This window comes from Gallinula chloropus (assembly GCF_964237585.1).
Source record: "Gallinula chloropus genome assembly, chromosome: 2".
Lineage (NCBI taxonomy): Eukaryota > Metazoa > Chordata > Aves > Gruiformes > Rallidae > Gallinula > Gallinula chloropus.
Genome location: NC_140086.1, coordinates 24,723,144 through 24,743,737, shown reverse-complemented (window position 1 = coordinate 24,743,737; position 20,594 = coordinate 24,723,144). Strand labels below are relative to the sequence as shown.

Below are 20,594 nucleotides of genomic sequence, written 5' to 3'. Positions count from 1 at the left end.
GCCAAGCGAGCTCTAAAATAAACCAGTGAAGTTTACAATCCTGCGGTAGGATCACTGCTGCAATAACAGGGCTTTTCTTTTTCTTTATTTAAAAAAAAAAAAACCCTGGTATTTATAATAATGGTTAGAAGATCAGAAATAATTTCAGACTTCAGTAAAAACTTTTACACTGGCAATTTTCTTTAGTCAGGCAAGAACACAAAGTCCCCAGATCATTGCAGTCATATGGAATACATTGATTTAACTTCAGATTAAGTGAAACAGAGTACTGAAACAATGCAGGCGATAAATAGGATCATCACATAGTCATTGGCCAGGCTTCTGCTCACAAGACGAGGATTTCCTCTAATTTGCTTGATGATTCTTCAGTCCCTAGCATGCTTCTGCTCTTTCTACTGTGGTTTGCTTCCACTTTCTAATACTACTGACCCCTGGCTGATGATATTTTAACATCCTTACCATAGAGGAATTCAGAACTGGTTTCTGTTTACTTCTTGCTGAGGTACTTGCAAGACATTCTGCATAGAATGATAGAATCATAGAATGCATAAGATGGAAGGGACCTTTAAAGGTCATCTAGCCCAACCTAGCCCAACCCTTCTGCAGTAAACAGGGACAACTTCACTAGATCAGGTTGCTGTGGATCAGGAGCCCTATCAAGCCTGACCTTGAGTATGTCCAGGGATGGGGCCTCCATTACCTCTCTGGGAAACCTGTTCCAGTGATCCACCACCCTCAAAGTGAAGAACTTTCTTCCTAATATCCAGCATAATTCTCCCCTTTTCTAGTGTAAAACCATTACACCTCGTCCTGTTGCTACACACCCTTATGAACAGGTCTTCCCCATCTTTCTTGTAGGCACCTTTCAGGTACTGAAAGGCCACTATAAGGTCCCCCCGGAGCCTTTTCTTCTCCAAGAAGAAGGCGGCCAACTCTCTCAGCAGGTCTTAACAGGAGAGGTGCTCCAGCTCTTTCATTATTTTTGTGGCCTTCCTCTGGACACACTCCAACAGGTCCATGTCCTTCTTGTGTTGAGGGCTCCAAAGCTGGACACAGTACTCCAGGTGAGGTCTCACCAGAGCAGAGCAGAGGGGCAGAATCACCTTTCTCAATCTCCTGGCCACACTTCTTTTGATGCAGCCCAGGATGCAGTTGGCCTTCTGGGCTGCAGGTGCGCATTGGTGGCTCATGTCCAGCTTTTCATCCATGAGTACCCCCAAGTCTTAAGTCCCACAAGTTCTTTTCCTCAGGGATCTGTAGCACCTTCTCTTTTTTGTCACAGTCTAATTTGTACCTTCATTTTATGTTGTAAAACTCAGCCCTGCTGGTACACAGTACTCCATGCAAATACAGTGAGGTGTCTGACTGAACTCCTATCTCTCTGCATTTCTAGCGAGGTGTAAGAACACAAGCCACCATCTGTGACCTGCTCATTTAAGTAAAAAGGAGTTTATATACACAAAATGGTGTTATTTTAGCTATATTCAGACCCAAAGAAACTGTTTATTTTCAAAACAATCAGCCTACATTAAGTGTGTGGTAATAGTAAACTGAGTAGTAAACTTCAGAGTGGTTGAGACCGCAGTATGTCTGCCTAGATGGAGTGTCTAGTGGTGCAACACAAGTATCCATAATCACAGAACCATATAACCACATAATGGTTTAGGTTGGTACAGATCTTTAAAAGTCATCTAGTCCAACCCCCTGCCATGGGCCACAACACCCTCCACTAGACCAGGTTGCCCAAAGCCCCATCCAACCTGGCCTTGGACACTGCCAGGGAGGGGCAGCCACAGCTGCTCTGGGCAACCTGTGCCAGGGCCTCACTGCCCTCATCATAAAAGGTTTCTTCCTTATATCTGCTCTAAGTCTCTTCTGTTTCAGTTTAAAACCATTGTCCCTGTCCTGTCACTACAGGCCTTGGTGAAAAGTCTCCATCTTTCTTATGAGTCCCCTTGAAAGGCCACAGTAGTCTTCCTGGAGACTTCTCCAGGCCGAACAACCCCCAGCTCTCTCATTATGATGAATGGTGTTGGGTTACTCAGAGCCCCTGCGTGTACTTACAGTCACTGCAACCAGCAAAGTGACTGCCCTGTGCTGCTATTAGGCTCAAATTCTTATTTATACAAGAATATAAATGCTCTAACAGAAAGATGAAAATTATTTATTTTCTGCAGAGAGTCATAAATCCCTTTTCTTTGCAGGGTTACTTGATAAGCTGCGTTTGGAACTGCTACCGATACATTAATGGCAGGAACAACTCGGATGTGTTGGTGTACATTACCACCAATGACACTGCGGTAAGGATGGTAGATCACAAACATTTGTCTAACATTATGCATTTATTAACTTTTTTTATATTGGTTTCTGACTCAGTCAACTGTCTTAATTCCTTTGAGAATCCTCATCTGTTGATTATGTTTAGACCTGAGATTCAACAGAGCGGTGTCCTGTGGTTACAAATGCAATCTATTGCTAAGTTACTGATTTTATGCATATAATCTGTTAAAGGATCTGTGTTAAGCATAAACTACAGCTTACTTCATGGCCCCAGGAATGACCCCCAGTTCTGATCCCTCCAGCTGACTGATGATCTGGACAGTGGGGGGACTGATTAGGACCCAGGGATGCCATGGTCTACACCTGCAATGGAGTGTGGATTTAGCAGTAGAAATGGTGATTTAGGACACTCAGCATCTGGTGTAGTGCTTTACATACTCACAGAGAGGAGCTAAAAGGCAACAAAAGTTCAGTGATTCATCTCCCAGCAATTGATGGGTCTTATACAGTAAGGAGACAGACTGAAACAAAGATCAGCGTAAAAGAAACTAATAAACAGGTTTTTAACCTCAAAGAATGGAAGGTGTCAGTTCATGTTACGGTGGTTTACTGCTGATGTGCATATGTGCAGCATGGCATGACTGACTGATAGGCAACGTCTTGCTTGCTGCAGAAGGCACTGCACGGATACCAGAAGAGTCTCTGGAAAGGGCCAGTTCTGTTTGTAGTGGTATCTCCGTGGAGCTGCTCGGTTCCACCCAAGCTACACATGGAAGGAACCACGCCAAATCAGTCCCTGGGGTGACTCCACTGTCTTATGTAATGAGGGTCTTTACATCATTTATGTAACAGAATGAGAGCAGCATGAACTCGGTCCTTTGGATCATCTGGGTACAATTTCAGGATTGCCTTTCTCAGGTTTTCCTAATGGTGGGTGGTCTCCACAGGCTGAGGTATTAGACCATCAACTTTAAACCACTGGGATGAGGGATTCCTGAGCAGCCACAAGGAGTGGAAAACTACTAATACTTTTCCATGAAAGTTGTAACTCCTGCACAGTTACGTGTCTTCAATAACTGGAGCTTTAAGAAAAGCATAAGCAGTTTTACATGCTGTGATCAGAGCTGGCAACCAGGACATTTAAGTAAAAAAGTACAGGCTTATTGAAGGCTCAGAAGTATTACTTCTTTCTTCACTTTGAGTAAAAACAGGAGTTTTATGTGCAAAAATATATCAACAGCTCTTAGGTGGTTGCAACTCAGCTTCAAATGCAGCTAAATCTACCGCCCACAGAACTCACAGGCTCAGTGGTGGGAACGTGTCAGTTGGATTACCTGGGAAACTAAGCTCATCAAAGCTTTTAAAAGCTGCATTAAAACCACCTGCTCCACTGCTGTCTCTACAAAGCAGAAGACACCGACTGGTATTTGGAGATGCCTGGTTATTGAAACTCCTCTTGGTATTTCTGTGTTTAGTAGTTACCAAAGTGCTCTGAGCTGCCTCCTCATCTTTAAAGCACTTGTGTTTCTGTGAGGAAAGGAAGTCCTTTTATCCAGTTTGCAGGTGAGACATTCTTGCACTGAGATGTGAGTTTCACTTGATCTTACAAGACAGCTCTGGCAGAGGCAGGTTTTCAGAAACGCTGTGCATCCCAACCATCAGACTCTTCTTCTTTCCTCAATATTTACATCTTACTCTGAATATGGTCAGAACCTGTTACTTTTAGACACGATGCATTTGTTACTCTTTCTAAGTAAATTCAATGGGATGATGTTAGACCAGGTCCTAAAGAAAGATTTGTTTGAGAATTTATCAGCTAACTATATTTTTCACCAAAAAATTCTCATTCAGGTGTACAGAAAGGATCAAGAGCAATGTTGCTAGGGAAGTGTTTCTCAGGGCCAGCCAGAGAGGCAGGAGGAGAAGAGTCACCAACAGCCTGGTTTTTGAATTATTTGCTTGGGATGGAGACAAGTTTCATTCAAGCCCATGTCTGACTGCATCTCCCAAGTCAGGATGAGTTCTTTAATCACTAGGTGACACATTTGGTCTCCATCTCTTGCACAGCCTTCACTGGCAAGCTCCATGGACACCTGCCAGTGCAGTGTACTCCAAAATGTGATGGAGGAGCTGACATGCTCCTGAGCATCCCCTTTCTTTCTTCTGCTCATTGCCATGCTTCAGCAAAGAACAACAGAGTTTATAGGGTTGAATTCTCATCATTCTCCACTGTGAATTGGAAGACTTTTCTCCCCTCCCATCACCTCTCCAGGTCACCAACTCAAAAGGAATTTTTTTTCTATGCCTACATTGAGAGACATCAGCAAAAATCTCTATTCAAATGACTTTAAAAAATAACATCAACTTACTTGGATTAAAAATGGTTTCAAAATGAAGTGTGGAAGGATAGGGCTTTGGAAGTTGAGTGCTGGGGACCTGTGAGAGTTTAGGAGTCTTGAAGAGGCTACATGAAATTTTGAAATGCTGTGACAAGTCACTGCTGTCTGTTGAACTGTATAATATTCCCTCAAGATTTCAGTGTACTTTTGTATTAAAACCACAGGTTTTCATTCTTTTTGATGCTGGGAAACTTCTTTTGGCAGGGCCTTCACCCTAACATGCCTTTAAATTATAAACTACAAGTTTCTTTTAAAAATGTGTGACAATCTCTGCCCTCTGCTTTGAAAAAAATATGTAATTTTTAGAATCAAACCTGCTACCTGAATTCCAACAGACCTGCAGGTCATATCTGTAGGGCATATTCCCACATTCAGGGGTGTTTTTTTGATACATATTTATCATCATCAGTAGCTGAAAGAACACCCATCTGTACAAATGGAAGTGAAAATCTAAGGTTAAATATGGGTCTGGGCATTATAGCTACATACCACATCCAGACTCAATTAGGAAAATGAGTATCTCCTTAAGCCCAGCCATGCAGGCCTGCTTCTTGTCCCTTGTTCCTTGGCTCTCCACATTCAGGAAGTCTTTGGTGGGTCTCACATTTCTATCTAGAGCAAGTCCATCACAACTCTGTAAATCCATGTTGAGAGTGTACAGGTCTCAACAGCAGCGCTCACCCGTCATCTTCTTAGCTGGGTGTGTGGTGGAAATATGCTGATCATCCTGCCAAGAGATGTTCCTTTGTGTTTTCTGTCCTCCTATGGGTCTGCTCTGCCAATGCCAGTTGCTGGCATTCTCCTGTGTCTGTCACACTCTGACATCTGTCATACACTCCTCCTGAGATCCTCTCTACAGAGGCCCCTCTGTTACCAGCCCCCAATTCAGTAACACTTTATTTTTAAAAATACTAATCTCTCTGCCTTCCTACTAACCAATTTTCATACCAGGAAAAGCCATGAGAACAACTTTAAGGGCGGACTGATCTGGGGAGGGGAAATTCCCAGTGCAGAAATTTCCAGTTAGTTCCATCCGATCAAACTGGTTCTTACAAATAAAGCTCATAGATCTGAACTGTGACTAACCCGATAGCTGCGCTTACCGGCTACCGGATAATCTCAGTGTAAGTGGTTTATGCCATCCTTCCTGCAAATGTGCCATCTGGAACAAATGAACGTCCTCCCCAGTGCAGGCTGTGGATGGGATATTCCTGCTGCCCCTCTTAGGTGACAGGTCCTCCCTCCTCCTGTGGCCCTTGATTGACCTTTGACACCACACGAATATCTCTAGCTTAGCTCCTCGAACAGGCTGCATTATGGGGTGGGGGGCCCACTGGTGCTGGGCTGGGGAACAGCCTGGACCCCAGCTGGTAGAAGACATGACCTTCTTATGCTCCAGGGGCTGCTAAGCCCAGGACTGGGACCCCTCTGTGTACCCTCGTCACAATTGCACCAAGTTACTTGGGGATGTGTTACCATCTCCCTCTATGCTTCTTTCCAGTACTTCTCTCTCCTCTCCCATTCTCAGCCTCTGGAGGTAGCTGTAGGAGATTTTGGCATGGCAGTAACATGGCTCTCCCTGCAATGAATAATGTTCAGGAACCTGAACATTATTTTTTCCACTTTCCCAATCTGGGATTGCTTTTCTCTTGCCAACTACTTCAGTCAGACCATAGATGAAGATTAATTTTCTACACTAATTTAAAATGTGAGAGCAGTACCATGGAAATGTTCATCCAATTTGGAAAAATTGCTAGTGTACGAGAGCAGAAGATAACCCAAAGTTAGACATTTTGTTCTCCAGAGCAGGAACAGCTCCTTTGTGCTGTCAAACAGCCAGGGGATTTAATTTTGTTTATTTTTAACTCTCACTGAAGCCAATCAATGGAAGTTTCATCTCTGGTCATGCTGCCAGTGGGGATAAAATGTAAAGCTGTAAATCTCTCTTCAAAGTGGGATTTACATCCTTACATACTTTACCAAATCACTCCAATGGATCCTATCTGACATACATTTATCCACAACAGTTAATTAGTTATTTGTTTTTCCAGCATTCCTTCTGTGGACATGACATCAAATAAGTAGCCTATAATTAATCTGCCAACATTTTTCTTTTGTTTGCTCTTCATTTCTCAAAGGAAGAGACCCAATTGAGAAATGCAGAGTTAGGTTTTCCATTCCTACTAGCTGATTCGTCTGAGCAGAGGAATTCTTTGGTAAGGTTAGAGAAAATATTAAGTTATTGTGTTATTCAGCATGCGTGGAAGGTGGTAAATTTGGCAGGAGATGGAGAGAAGGGTTTAGACTCATGTCAGTTAAACAGACCGAAGCACGAGATGGGAGACCAAGAGCTCTTGTTTCTGGTAGATGCTGTGAGACCTGTGATTTCCAGCTGCTGAGCCTGTTTTGGGATGGTACATATCATAGTAGAAGGCAGCTTCGAGAAAAATCCTGCTTTAAATATATTTCCCATAATGTGGTATAAGAATCCTAAAATTTGGCCGTGTTCACCAGGTAACTGGTCTTATGTGGCAGTTTGCATGCATGACATTATTACTAGATCAGAGGCATCCTTTTCCAGTGAGTAGTAACCATAAACACACTTTAAAGTGAGCGGAACACCACAAACGAATGCCCCTGGCATGACTCACTCTCTGAGCTCTTCTCAGGGCCTCCCACTGGGTCCAGCCAGAGGAGCTCTGACCTTCCCTAGTGGAAACTGCCCGATGAAACCTGCAGGATGGAAAATAGATGAAACAGGGGTGGAGGGAGAAGGGGAAGTAGCAGGGCAAGAAAAAAAAAAGAAAGCATATAAGCAGAACTACCCAGCGCTTGAAGTAAAGGGGGTGATTAGTTGGTAACCACATGTAGTAATTAGTAATCACATGTCCAGGAGACCTGGGGGTGTGGTTTAAATGCTGCATCTGTTTTTCTGAGGAATTGCATTTCTAAGCATTCCCAGAGCAGTGTCTCTGATCAGAGACTCTTCAAAGGGCTCCTGCTCCATGTGGACGCCAGATTCACGCCTTGCTCGTGTGCGTGTGCAACGTGTGCACTTCCACCTCCTCTTCTGTTTGCTCTTGAGTTGCAGAGAAGCATCGTGCCAGTCTGCATCTGCCAACAAACAGCTATTCAACTGCTCCAGCATTTCACATTCCATGTGCAGTGAAGTCCCACCCCTTGTCAGCTGTCCTTTAAATCTTGGTGCCGAGATTGTTTCTTCTTTTTTTAAAAAAAACAACCAACCACTTTCCCATCTTAACATCTATACTCAGGTCCCTCTTCCACTGCTTCCTTGTTTACTGAAGGATTTTGTCTTAAAATCCAGCACTCCCTGTGGTCTGAATTGCTGTTCACGCTGCCTGTTTGTGCTGTTGCTTAGTGCTATTTGCTAATCACAGTTCTTGTCTCACCTATTACTAGGTGGCTGCTGTCAGGAGCCAGCTGTGCTGTTTGTAACAGGGTATTAATGGTGTCAGTTAGGGGCAACCACCCTCTTAAGCTTAAAAATAAGATTTCCAAAACATTTTCACTTGTCTTTACAGTCACTAAACATACTTACAAGTTAAAGTACAAGATCAAAATATACACCTTTATCTATTTTCCCAGTAGATTTTTATTTTAAACACAAAAGAACTGTATTTATGTTTGCAGCTCAAATACTGGAATTATTCTAAGACATGACAATCCATAAAGGATTTGCAGTAGAAATAGACAAATCTGTTCCCAGTGTTCACATTAGATTAAAAAGTTGATACAAAATGGTGATGCATACTTTAAATCTTCCAAATCTCTTTGGATTCACTAATTTGGAGTGTTGTAGAAAAAAACAGAGTGTTTATAAATTTGCAATGTTTCTTTAGAGACCCTTTTTTTTTTTTTCCTAACAGGATTGATTCATTACCATATGACAGCTGCTTTTGTGGGCTTCAAAAAATTGAGTTGAAGTCTTCAGGATAATTCCAAGGATATATATCAGTGTGGCAAAAGCCGATGACAACTTAAATCCCTGTTGCCAAGGCTATATGGGTGCATAAGCTGAGCCACATGTGATTTTTCCAGGTCAGGCTGAAGCCGTAGTTACACTGTGCAGTGAAGGATGGGGGGAGGCCTGAATTCAGTCCATGAGGCAGTGCAAGCCTGGCCTTTGCCAAACGGAGGAGACGTCCCAGTTCTTCCAGCTCCCAGCCTCCGTGTGGAAACTTTCCCAGTGTCACAAACCATGCAGAACGCACATCAGGCATCAGTTAGGTGGGAGGGAGCGGCTGCAGCTGGTGGTTCAGTAGGTGGCATTGTTCTCTTAGAGATGCATGAGCACAACTGCTCTGCTCCCTGCCAGGAACCCCTGAGCACCCAGCTGCGGTTGTTTTGCTGAGGGTGTGACAATAACCAAGAGGTCTGGCTTCCTGCAGTTATTAATGGTGATTTCTGGACTATTCTTTCAGTCTCATTTCAATTTACTTTAATGGCTTCCAGAGAGCAACTGTGCTCTTCCCAAACCTTCCCCAAGACTTCACCAACACAGAACTGCTCCCTGCAGCCTGTCCTGAGCTGCACAGCATTTGTGGTTTCTGTTGTCTGGCTGACAAGCAGCGAGGAAAGTAAGGTCTGCCTCAAGTGAACTCTGCTGCAAACATTCCTGGACTTCAGAAAGGCTGGGAGGGCATTTACCTACCAAATTTGGAAGACTGGCAAATGTTTGTGGGAGTTTGACAGGTGCTTTACAGATGTGATTTACTAACATTAACAGATTTTTATATAAACCTAAGATTGTTCCCACAAGCTGTCAGTTTATCACCTTTCATGACACTAGTTATTTGTAGTTTTAACACCCTATTACAGTAATTCGGTTATATGCAGAGTCTTGCCTTCAGCATTCACTAGCAAATGCCTACATGCACCATGCAAGAAAAATGGTATTTTTATAGCAATATTATAGCTTACTTTTTAATACTGATACACATTCGATTTTTATTGAATTTGTTATTTTATTGAATGTGTTTCAATAAAAATTAGTGAAAGAATATTTATGGAAGACAGAACTAGATAGTGGTCATCTCACAATTCCAGATCTTACTGTGTCCAAATGCTCTGAGATTTCAAAATTTACCTCCAGACTTTACAACAGGCCCATCTCTCTGTCACCCCATGTTCCCAGGGGTATAGATTAGGTCAAAATGGTTCATCCAGTGGGAACATAAGATGGCAATAACTGTAATGCAAGCATGTCTGATAATCACACTCCTGGGACATGACCAGTCCTGTTAAACAATTTGGCTGCCCCATGTGAGCTATTCAGAAGTTCCTGTCTTGTTAACTTCTGAGCAGGATACACAATGTAATTGAAAAAGGAGATCAGGTTAGGAAGAGGTGCAGGTTAGGAATTAAAAAGTCCATCAGAAGATAAGTGCTCTGTCACAGTCTCTGCACTCTGGACAGCACATCAACTATTTGTTACGCAAAGTATACTTCTCCAGTCATCAGTACTGATGACATGTAAGCAAGAACCTCTTGAGAAAGCATGTGCTCACCCAGCAAATTCTCATTTTGAATAAAATTAAGGAGAAAATTGAAAAAATAAATATGCTTATCCCATGAAGAATCATGATGCACAACTAGAGATGCAGCAGTAGAGGGCTGGCCAAGTGGTAGAAGAGACTTCTGTGGCCTGAGGTGGACTATCCCTCCGCGCCTTTGAATGGAGAGGGTAATTACGCTATTATTCTGGATGACTTTTATGAGGTTGCACATGATGGAAAAAGACAATAGCTTCCTGAATCCAATTTTCTTCCCACGCAAGGGTAATCACAATCTGTCCATAAATATTGCCGTGTCCTAGTAATATATACATTTATTCCTCTATCTGGAGTGCGAAAACATTGAGCTGCTTCATTACAGAAATCTATAAAGTCGTGTAAAGTTTCTTAAATAGTGTCTTGGAGAGCTGGTGGCTTGGAATAACCAAGCAGTTTTGTCAAAGGAAAACAAAACACACCAACTCTAACTTTGCACAGATGCTTTTGCAGCATTGAGGCCTACATCTTTGCTAAATGAGGATATAAATTATCTCCAAGTTATTCTGCTTCCAGTTACTCCATCTGTAATCATTCTCATGTGGTTTCTAACGGAAATGCATACATATAAACATGAAAATACTTCCTGTCCATGTTGAGGGGAAGGATTCTTGGGATTTATTTGACAGACAACATATCATGAAACCCTTAAATAGTAATTAGCATGTTTTGAACAAACTTTTCAAGCAAAAGCATCTGTGCATAAAATACTTCTCACTTCATATGGAATGTGATTTGGCTCAGATAGGAAGCTTTGGCCATAAACCCAGGTCTTTTTTATCCAGGGACAGGGGCAGGACAAAAAGATAGATGTGAAAGGTTTCTTGTCAACATTGCTCTCTAACTTGCTCAGGAGCAGTTGCTTCTACTGACCAGAGCAACCATTTACACTGCAAACAGCCACCTCTGAAGCAGACATTTATAAGCAGTTATTTATAAGAATTGCTTCTGAAGGGCACTTATTTCATCTCCAAGAACATCTAACAGAGGTCAGGCAGGTGAAAGTGCCTGCTGCTCTTCTAAGCATGAAGGAATCTTCACCCAGATGGATGTCAGCTCCTTGATCAGCATACTCCTCACTGTAATGCTTCCACACGCCTGGTCTTGGAGCTCTCTCTTCAGCCTGGACCCAAAACTGTCAAGTGGATTTCTTAGCATGAAGAAATTAACTGCAGGCTGCACTGCAGAACATTCAATGCAGGCTGCACTGCAGAACATTCAATGAAATAGCTAGTGGAAGGCTTTGAAGCAAACCAAAGAAGGTAGAAACCTAGATTAGCTTTGGGACTGCTTACCATAGGACATTGCTGGTGCTAAGAGTCAACATGGGTTCAAATGCAGGCTAGAAAAAACAGTGGAAGATACATTCCTGTAAGACATGACCAGTATACAGCAAGTCACTGACATGTAAATTTCTGACAGCTTGGAGAACATTATGGGCAAGTCATAAATATGTATACTTACATGACTCTGTCTTCATTTCTTTTATTGTTCTCTCTTGAACTTCTCTTTCTTCATCACTCATCGCTACTTGCTGTGATCTGGATGGACCTTTCACCTGATCCAGCAGAGCTGTCCTTACATGCATGTGCTTAGCTGCAGCATGATGGAAGTTAATCCCTTCTTTCTCCAGTTCTTATATTGTATGCAACATTTGACTGCTTCTTATCACAGAATTATTATTATTCCTGTTTCTTCATTACTAGGAAAGAGCTTCCCCCTCTCTTGAAGGCTTTTTCATGTAGCCAGTGTAAAGTGTGTCTTCATGTTAAGGGGTTAAAGAGAAAACTCAGCATTCTCAATGGATTTAGTTCTAATACTCCCAGTTTCAGGCAATTCCTCTCTCTTGATAATCTCAGCGTGCATGATCTACTGTTCTTCAGGGTCAAATCATTACCTGCTTTTCTAAAGTTACCTCAGAGATGACTAAATCAGATGACCCAAAGGTTCAGTTTGCACCTGCAGTTTATGAACTTCTTTTAAAAAGCAGATGTCTTTGGACAACTCACTTCTGACACATCTGAAAAGCCTGGGGCTTAAAACTCTTGGGTAGCCATTGTGGAAAAAACACAATTCTTCAGAAATTCCTCCTAAAAGCCACTTCCTCCCATCCCCCTTAAAGAAACATTCAAAACTTTTTTAGAGTGTGCCTCAATAAAACCAGTACATATAGTAACTTCCAGCAAGTTTTGAACAGGAAATAAAATGTGATACATTAATAGGCTTATTTCCTTCTAAATTAAATTTTAAAAAATTTACATATGGTCAGCTGCTCCTTGTCATACATAGTACTAAAAGAAATAGCTGCCACTTGGTGCCCTGAGTCTCCAAAACAGGCTCTACTGAAAAAAAATCTGAATTTTAGAAAATTTTAAGCAAAAAATAAATACAGGGTATCTTACCACATTTTCAGGAGAATTTCTCACCCAATATTTTGCCTACCAAAAACTATGTTCAGCCAACTCTACTCAGTACAAGAATGCTCACCCTAAATCAGCATGTAACCCTATCTTAATTTTACATTTCCCTCTGCAATCTCAGGAAAAAACCCACATTGCCAAATCTGACAGGAACATTTCAAAAGGAAGAGTGTTCTCAGCATGCAGAGTGAAACAATCAGCCAGCTATAGCTGTTTATGCACACAGGAATCTTCTGTTTCCCTCAGGTGATCTTCATAATATTGTCATAATCAGGAACCCAGCAGTATGGGAGGACTCTTTGTAGACTCCCTGCTTGCTTCACCACAGCTGAACATGGTTTAGATTGCAGTAAATAGCTACTCAAAGCACTGCAGTTGTGGGAGGAGGTTTCATTTCTCTTGGCTGGGTGAGTGATGGGAGAGCAGGGAAGTAACCATGACATTACTGAATGGGATTATATACTTCTAAAGCCTCTCCAAACCACACAGTGGTATCAGATTGGTATAAGTCAGTGGTTGGTCTTGAGCTGGAATCACCAAGCTGGAATGAACCCAAAGTAGAGGACTAAAAGGGTGGATGGGGCTTTGGGCAATGTCATCTAATAGAGGGTGCTCCTGCCCATGGCAGGGGGATTGGAACTAGATGATCTTTGAGATCCCTTCCAACCCAAAGCATTCCATGATTCTATAATTTTATGACTGATGCAACTGGGCATTTTCTGCTTAAAACCTCATCTTTTAATCTATTTTTCTCTGAACCTGATGAGAAAATTTATCCTGAATTAGGAAGGGAAAGCCATGTGGTGGCTGTATTTCAGCCTGCAGCTGTGCTGGTGAACTGTGTCAGTGTTTGTCTCATCACTGGGCCAGGGACTGCACATTGGACAGAGGCTCCTGAGCAAGGAAATTCTTATTGTTCAGCACTTTTACCTGTGAAGTAGTCCAGCTCTGGCGTACTCTTACCATCTGCCTAGTACTGTTCACTTTTTAAAGTAAACAGAGACTAAGGCCTGAATCCACTGGAAGTTTGTGTGTGAGCTGTGTGAAAGACAAGGCTCCTTTTGCCCTCTCTCCCTTTCTTCCCACATATTTGTACGGGCCTCCCATAAGGATTCCTGGTAGTGGTTTAGGTGTCTGAAATTTAAAGGCCACTTCTGTAGAAGAATGGTATGTAATGCACACATAGCTGTGGTGAAGAGGTTGGGGGTAAACACTTCCAGACATAAGCTGAAATTTCTCCAAATATATATTTAACTTGCAAATATTTCCACAGTTTACTCCTTGTCTCATACAGTCATATGCAAGTTTCATCCAAGAGACTTTTAAGTCTTAAGGTTTCTAATACATTTTAACGTGTTTCAAATAATAAGCCTGTTTGACAATCTGGAAGTCTTCTGAAGACAAAGTCAAATGATTTGTCAAAAGCCAAAATGTCTGTGACAGGACCATGATTAAATTGCAGCAGTGATGAGCCTAATTCTACTCAACTACTCATTGTTACTGGTCTTTGTCTAGGTACTGAGTATTGGTGCAATGTGACATCCTTCAGCATAAAGGACTGGTGTTTTTATTGAAAAGTTAAAATTTGACCAAACATCCTGAATGCTCACTACAAGCATCACCACTTACCACAGATATTTTTAATCTATGGATTTTTTTGGGGCATTATCAAGTGCATTTTTGTTCTAGAAGGTGTTAGAGAAAAGTGAATTAGAGCCATCTCTAAAAATGTTGGCTTCTAACAAGATATCAACAAGATATTTTGCTATGGGAACTCAAAGAAGTTTCATATAGCTGCCAGCCAAAATGCTGTTCAAACTAAAGCTGTTATGTGTAAATTGTACCATTCCACCCAATGGGGAATACAAATGGCTGTGGGAAAAAGCAATCCAAAGCTTTCTGGAGACATGGAAAGATTTCTATTGAGTTCAGTGAGTTTTAAGTGAGACCCTTAAGAATGCAGAAATAATCAATTCATGAAATATTTAAGTTTACTCCTACAGAACTAAGCACATTTTGTCCTCTAGAAATGTACCAGACGCCAAACAGATCTAAAAGCCTGAGTTCAAACAGGAGTAACTGCAGCATTATGAGAAAACTTGTACATATGCTGAAGAAAGAAAATTTTTCTACTGCATGTTCACGTAAATGTAGAATCAGCTGCAAAATACAGAGCCATTATTGAAATTATGCAACTCTCCCCCACCCCCCCCCAAAAAAAAAAAACCCAAACCCAAACAAACCACCTTTGGGCAAAATTATTTCCAAACTGTTTGAATATACAGATGTTTGCCTATGTTTCTTCTTAGGCAGATTTCTAAGCAATGTCTTTACAAACTTATTCTCCAAAACCAGATTAAACAGGATGTGAAATATAAGAAGTGACATATGCTTGCATTAACTGGATATGTTATAGCCATTGGCAAACTTGCATGGTAATTATTTCTTCCAGAGAAGGTCATCCTGTATCATGTGCTTTATAACAGAGAGAGGCTTATGTAATACAATTATCCAAACCATTTGGATGACACCAGCTAAGTCAGGACCAGGATTTCTTATGGGTCAGTTCTGGGTTATTTCTGCATAACAAGACCGATACCACAAAAAGCTGAAATACTATTGGGAGCAAAGCCCGGCACCCAGGACTCCCTGTCTCACTTAAGCACCTTAACCATGGTGTTACATAGCCACACTTTCTCCTATTTTCTTTTTTTCCTCGTGGATTCTTGCATACTTGGTTTCACTGGTTCATCAGGAGGGCAGGGAAGAGTCCACATGCAGCCTAACTGAAAACTGATGCACTCATGTGGCAGATAGGATCTGCAGGTTTGAACCTTCTTGGTTTGGAAGCCTGTAGAGCTCTGATCTCAGAATCTCTCTGCAATGCTTTTATCACCAGACCACTCTACAGTGAGTAATGTCACCCCCTCCTCTGGCTGCATGATGCTAAAATGCTGCATCATTCTTAAATACAGTTATAGGAGTTGTGAAAGAAGTTAGGAACTGAATTTTAGGAATCCTGTAAGACTGAACGCTGCAACCATCTAATCCTCCAATCTTGCTTACTGGTCTACTGATAAAAAGCCAGAACTTCTTTTCACAGGAATCAGAGAGTTCCAAAAAATGGAGGTCTGACGTACTTCAGCTTTTACACTTAACTTGTGAGTCTCAAATGCTCTATAAATATTAGTCCCAGAGTATTCAGGGGAACCAAGATAGATTTTTCTCAATTCGAAACAAACAAGCAAGGAAATGCTCAAATATATTGCCTTGGAAGCAAAACACATCAGTTGTCCTAGTGGATATTCTGCCTTGGGTATATCATGGACTTAAAATATGCATGTATTTTTGTCCTTCATAAATTCATTTAGACTGCATCCCTTCTAATTAGGTTCTTAGATAAGACGGAATAGCAAGTTTCTGTCTATTTTTCCAGTTTCTGATTTCAGCCTTTGGCTTAGTGACTGGCTTCCATTTTCTGTCTCTGGAGAACATAACGTACTGCCTGAATAACTATGCTGTTTTATGTCCAAAGGACTTATCTGCTCCCACTAAACCATGCTGAGATTTAAAATGAACACAGGAGAATGGAAAACTACTCTGATCCAGATTTTCATCTCAGATACTCTGGTATAAATTCAGTAATTAAAATTCTCATGGAATTCTCTTTACCTTGAAATATTTGTAAACCATTAGCTGTTTCAACAGTAAACAGTTAAAAGCTGAGATAATTCCAGTTTTATCATACTTCTCCTTTTTTCCCAGAATAGACTTACTTAATTGAGAAAAGATGGGAAAATTATTAAGGGGAAGTAATGTCTGAAGCTCTGTTTTTGTAAAGAATAATTAAAAGGTACCCTTACCCAGGCAGAGTTGCAAGATTTGTAATTACACAGTGGTTGAGGAGTTACTCAAACTGGCATGGAAGCTGAAGGTTCATTATTTAGACTTAGAGTTGACAGATGATTAAGTAACAAAACTATATTGACTGAAAGTAAAGGAGTTAAATGAGTTTAAAGGTCTTTTTCCTGTACTAATGATGTGAGATATTTGGGGTCCCAGGTGGCACCATGTATTCCACTAACTCCAAGTACATTCTTCCATGTGTTGTCCATCACATTCATTCATCTTAATCTTCGTTTAATATCCTGTCCATATTTTCTTTGTCAAACTCAAACACTACTATGCAAGAGCAGTAATTTTGAATTCTGCTCATTCTACACTCATTTTTTATCACTATTCTGTTCATGTCAGAGAATGCGAGATCAGGATATTTAAACATTTCACCACAAAAATGTGTTGGGAGTAAGCCTCTACAGTCATCATTGATAGAACTGTTTAGACAAATAACCTTTGCCAGCAATAAAATGACCCTACAGATTTTTGACAAGTACTCTGTAGACTTTCACTGTAGATATTTTCTTGTGAAACTTCTGAACCTTTTCAGAGGACTCCTCAGATTATATGCAGCATAGCTTGACTATTCCTATAGCATATCCATATGCTTTAGGATTCAGAGGGTGGCTTCTCTAAAATAGCTCCTGTAGGTATTCCTATCTCCCCTCACTTCTGTTGGAACTGTTGGTAAGTGAGAAAGCATCTTCTGAGGGTCCTTGGTGTGACTGACTCACATAAGTTTTGGTTCCACAGAGCAAAGGGGTGTTCACCTTCCATGAGGTCAAAGTCTCACTGGGAGGTTGTTCTCCTACCAGGCAGGTTTTGTTTCATACAGGAATGAAGGGATTGAAGAAGCTCCCTCATATTGATAGACTCTCCAGGAGACCTATTGCAAATGACAGTAACCTCAATACTGAAGTAATGATATTGATGTAATTACAGTAGTCTTAGGACATATTGATCCAAAAGAAGATCAGGGCACAGGAAGAGGTATTGTCCTTTATTAATCAGCTCATAGACCTGGAAGATGGTGACCTTTTTGGATTGCATCTGCTGCCCTTTCTTACCATTCCTGGTAGATTCTGAACCTGAAAGGAATGGACAACAGCTTGGGGCTTAGCTCTACAAGAGTGCAATAAGATGTCTAAATCTTCATTAAGTGAATTTGTTTCATTTTCAGAGTCATCTGTAGATCAAATTTAATTACTAATTATATTGCTTCATAATCAATTAATGAACATGGTTCAGTACACTTGAGAAACTAGTGCCTTTTTTAGTAACACTAGGATTTTACTAGAAACCCTGTTATTAAGCTAATGATCAGCACTAGGGAGAGGATCTCAACTGTGGCATTCTTCAGTTTACATGCTTTAACAGTGTGATTTACTGACATTACATTGCAACATATACTTACGATTGTTATCACGATATTTGTTTGAAGTTCTATATGTTGTTCCAATTTCACTAGGGAAGTAGTCTGCCATAAGATGTTTACACCCTTTAAAGCTGACATAATTAATTAAAAGCTTCTCAGTACAAGGCTTTTTAGATTATATAGTGGATGTGTGTATAGTATATTGCATTTACAAGCTCAAACATATGGTATTAATAAAGAGTGATGGCTCTGACTATTTCCTTTTCTAAATAATTAAGCTTTTTTTTATTAAGGTCTGAAGATGCCAAGGTAGCCATTCTGTAATCCAACAAACGTGCACAGATGTATTTGAACACATGGTCATCAACTCACGTCTGTAAACTCACATAAGTATAATGTGAATCACACTTGGAAGTATTGCACAAAAGCCCAGTCCAAAGTCTATTTAAATCTATAGAATTATTCCCACTGATTGTGTTAAGTTGTGGACGATGTCCAAACATCCAAACAGATGTTTCTCTGCAGATGGTAGGTTATCAGCTTCTTTAAGAACTGGTGAAATCCCCTTGTGGAAAAACTTCCATTGACTTTATTGCAATCAGGATATTCCCTGTGTATGTTTGGGTAATCAGCTTTATCTGCTCTTCAATGACCAAGAAGCAGTGCTGATAAATCTGGAAACTCCAGATCTTCAGCTGCACAAAATAGCTCTGCCAGTGCACTGCAACCAATATTCTTACACAATACTGAGATATTTTAGGGAATGTACACTCATTCTTCATTTGGACATCTATTTCATCTTCAGTCCCTTCTGGGATTCACCGACCAAATGTTCCTTTGCCTTTTCACATGCAAGCTAATTACTGTCAGTGCTGTCAATTAAAAATTGCATGATAGCTAGCATGCTTGCCTCAAGCAGTAGAAATCTTGGTTCAAATCCCACCTCTGCTCTGTGTGGCCTGAACTTCATCTCCCATGTCCTAGGAAGCTGCCTGGACTCCTATGAATGATGATAATGTATGATTAAAGCTGTCCTAATTCCTATCAGATGTTTAAGTATTCACTGAAGGGCTTATGGGAACGTAGATCTTCCTCCGCAGAAGCACAAAACTGAAGATTTATTTAGACATTGGGTAATTTGTTCTCTATTTGCTTTCTCTCCCCTCACCCCAAAATAATTACTAGCTCTTCCAGGGATACCTCAAAAAGAGGTTTTTGGGGCTTTTTTCTAACTCTGGATTAGCACTTTGAGCACTCTGCCAGGAGATGTGGTTGAAGTGCCTTTGACAGAGTGGAGCTGCAGAGTAAGCAGCCACTGTCACCGCCAGATTGAACAAATTCATGTACCAGCACAAATGATCTTTGACTGAAATCAAGCTGTCACTGGAGTCAGCAAGAAATGAGAAGAAATCAGTTTTTCCTTCACAATGAAAACAGGCACACAAATTGAAGAGGAGGAACTTCACGCCAATACTGTTTTGAAGGTTTTGAAGTTTCTTCAAATTTTCTAACTATTCTGCTCCTGCTTACTAACTTACTCTTTTTTGTCATTTTTTTCTAGGACAAGTCCTTATAGGTTTTCTTTTCTGTAAATTTTATCAGCAGGCTTCTAAAAATTATAATCTTTTTTTCCTTTCCTCAGGTCCTGTTGCCACCGTATGACGATCCTGTGAATGGAGCTGCTAAAGATCCACCACCACCTTATGTGTCAGCATAAGTGAGAGTGCTGTGTACCTAGGGAGGATAGCTTTACTTTTCAGGCATTGGAGCAATAGTTTGATAAATTTACTTCCAGGATATAACCTCTGTGGGTTATACATGGCTGTTATGCTGACATATTGAAACCTAAATTGTATGATTAAAATTCCATAGATAGTTTTAATAATTTGCTGCAACTACAGTAGTGTTTCAGAAGCTACTGAACTAGTTTCAGAACAGCATTAAGGGTACAGTAGTCACTGAATAGCTTTTTCCACCATGTCTGACATGCAGTGCTAGAGAACATAGAACTTCACATTCTCAATCCAGTTCAAAGTGTAATTTTCTTTTTTAGCCTAAATCAGCATCATTCCACGTCATTTCTGTTCTGCGAGAATTCATGATGTTATTATGATATGAAGGGTGATGATTGCAAGAAGAATGAGTCTTACATACTATTCTCATCAAGCTGGCTAATGGGAAACAAATTTAATTGGGAAGAATAAGTATGACAAATGAGAGTGGACAAAGCACTCTGTGATGTGTAAGAAACCCAAACCTGTGGTCTATGTGGACTCACTTTGTCGCAGCCTGCAACCATTCTAACACTCAAAAAAAAAAAGAGTTCTTACCAACTTCTGGTGATTTTCTGTTCCTGCCTACAGACATCTTTCTTCCCCACCAACTTCAGAAATAGTATTTTGAGGTCACAAAATCCCTGCTTTCGAAGTCCCATGGTTAGGTGACAAAGCTACATCTTTCACACTCAATATGCAAATGTTTTCCCTTTGGAATGTGCCTGTAAATATCGCAATGTTCTGCTGAGTGTGAACTAAATTATGCAGATTCTAAGATATATGTTCCCAACCTACGGGAAACTTATGCATGTAACTTCCTCGAGCATTAGCAGGTATGTTTGGCATATTTCTGATATACATCCACGTGGGTATTC

The 20,594-nt window shown here is 40.8% G+C and overlaps 1 protein-coding gene across 1 annotated transcript in view; it reads left to right on the top strand.

Annotated features, from left to right (window-relative positions):
* LAPTM4B (lysosomal protein transmembrane 4 beta) overlaps positions 1 to 19,661 on the top strand; it is a gene marked incomplete at its 3' end in the record, with an annotated part of 57,835 nt that extends 38,174 nt beyond the window's left edge. The window contains exons 6-7 of the mRNA XM_084260462.1: positions 2,205 to 2,300; positions 19,587 to 19,661. Of these exons, the coding sequence (XP_084116588.1) occupies positions 2,205 to 2,300; positions 19,587 to 19,661 (171 nt within the window). The remainder of the gene's footprint in view (positions 1 to 2,204; positions 2,301 to 19,586) is intronic.
* Positions 19,662 to 20,594: the final 933 nt, after the last annotated feature.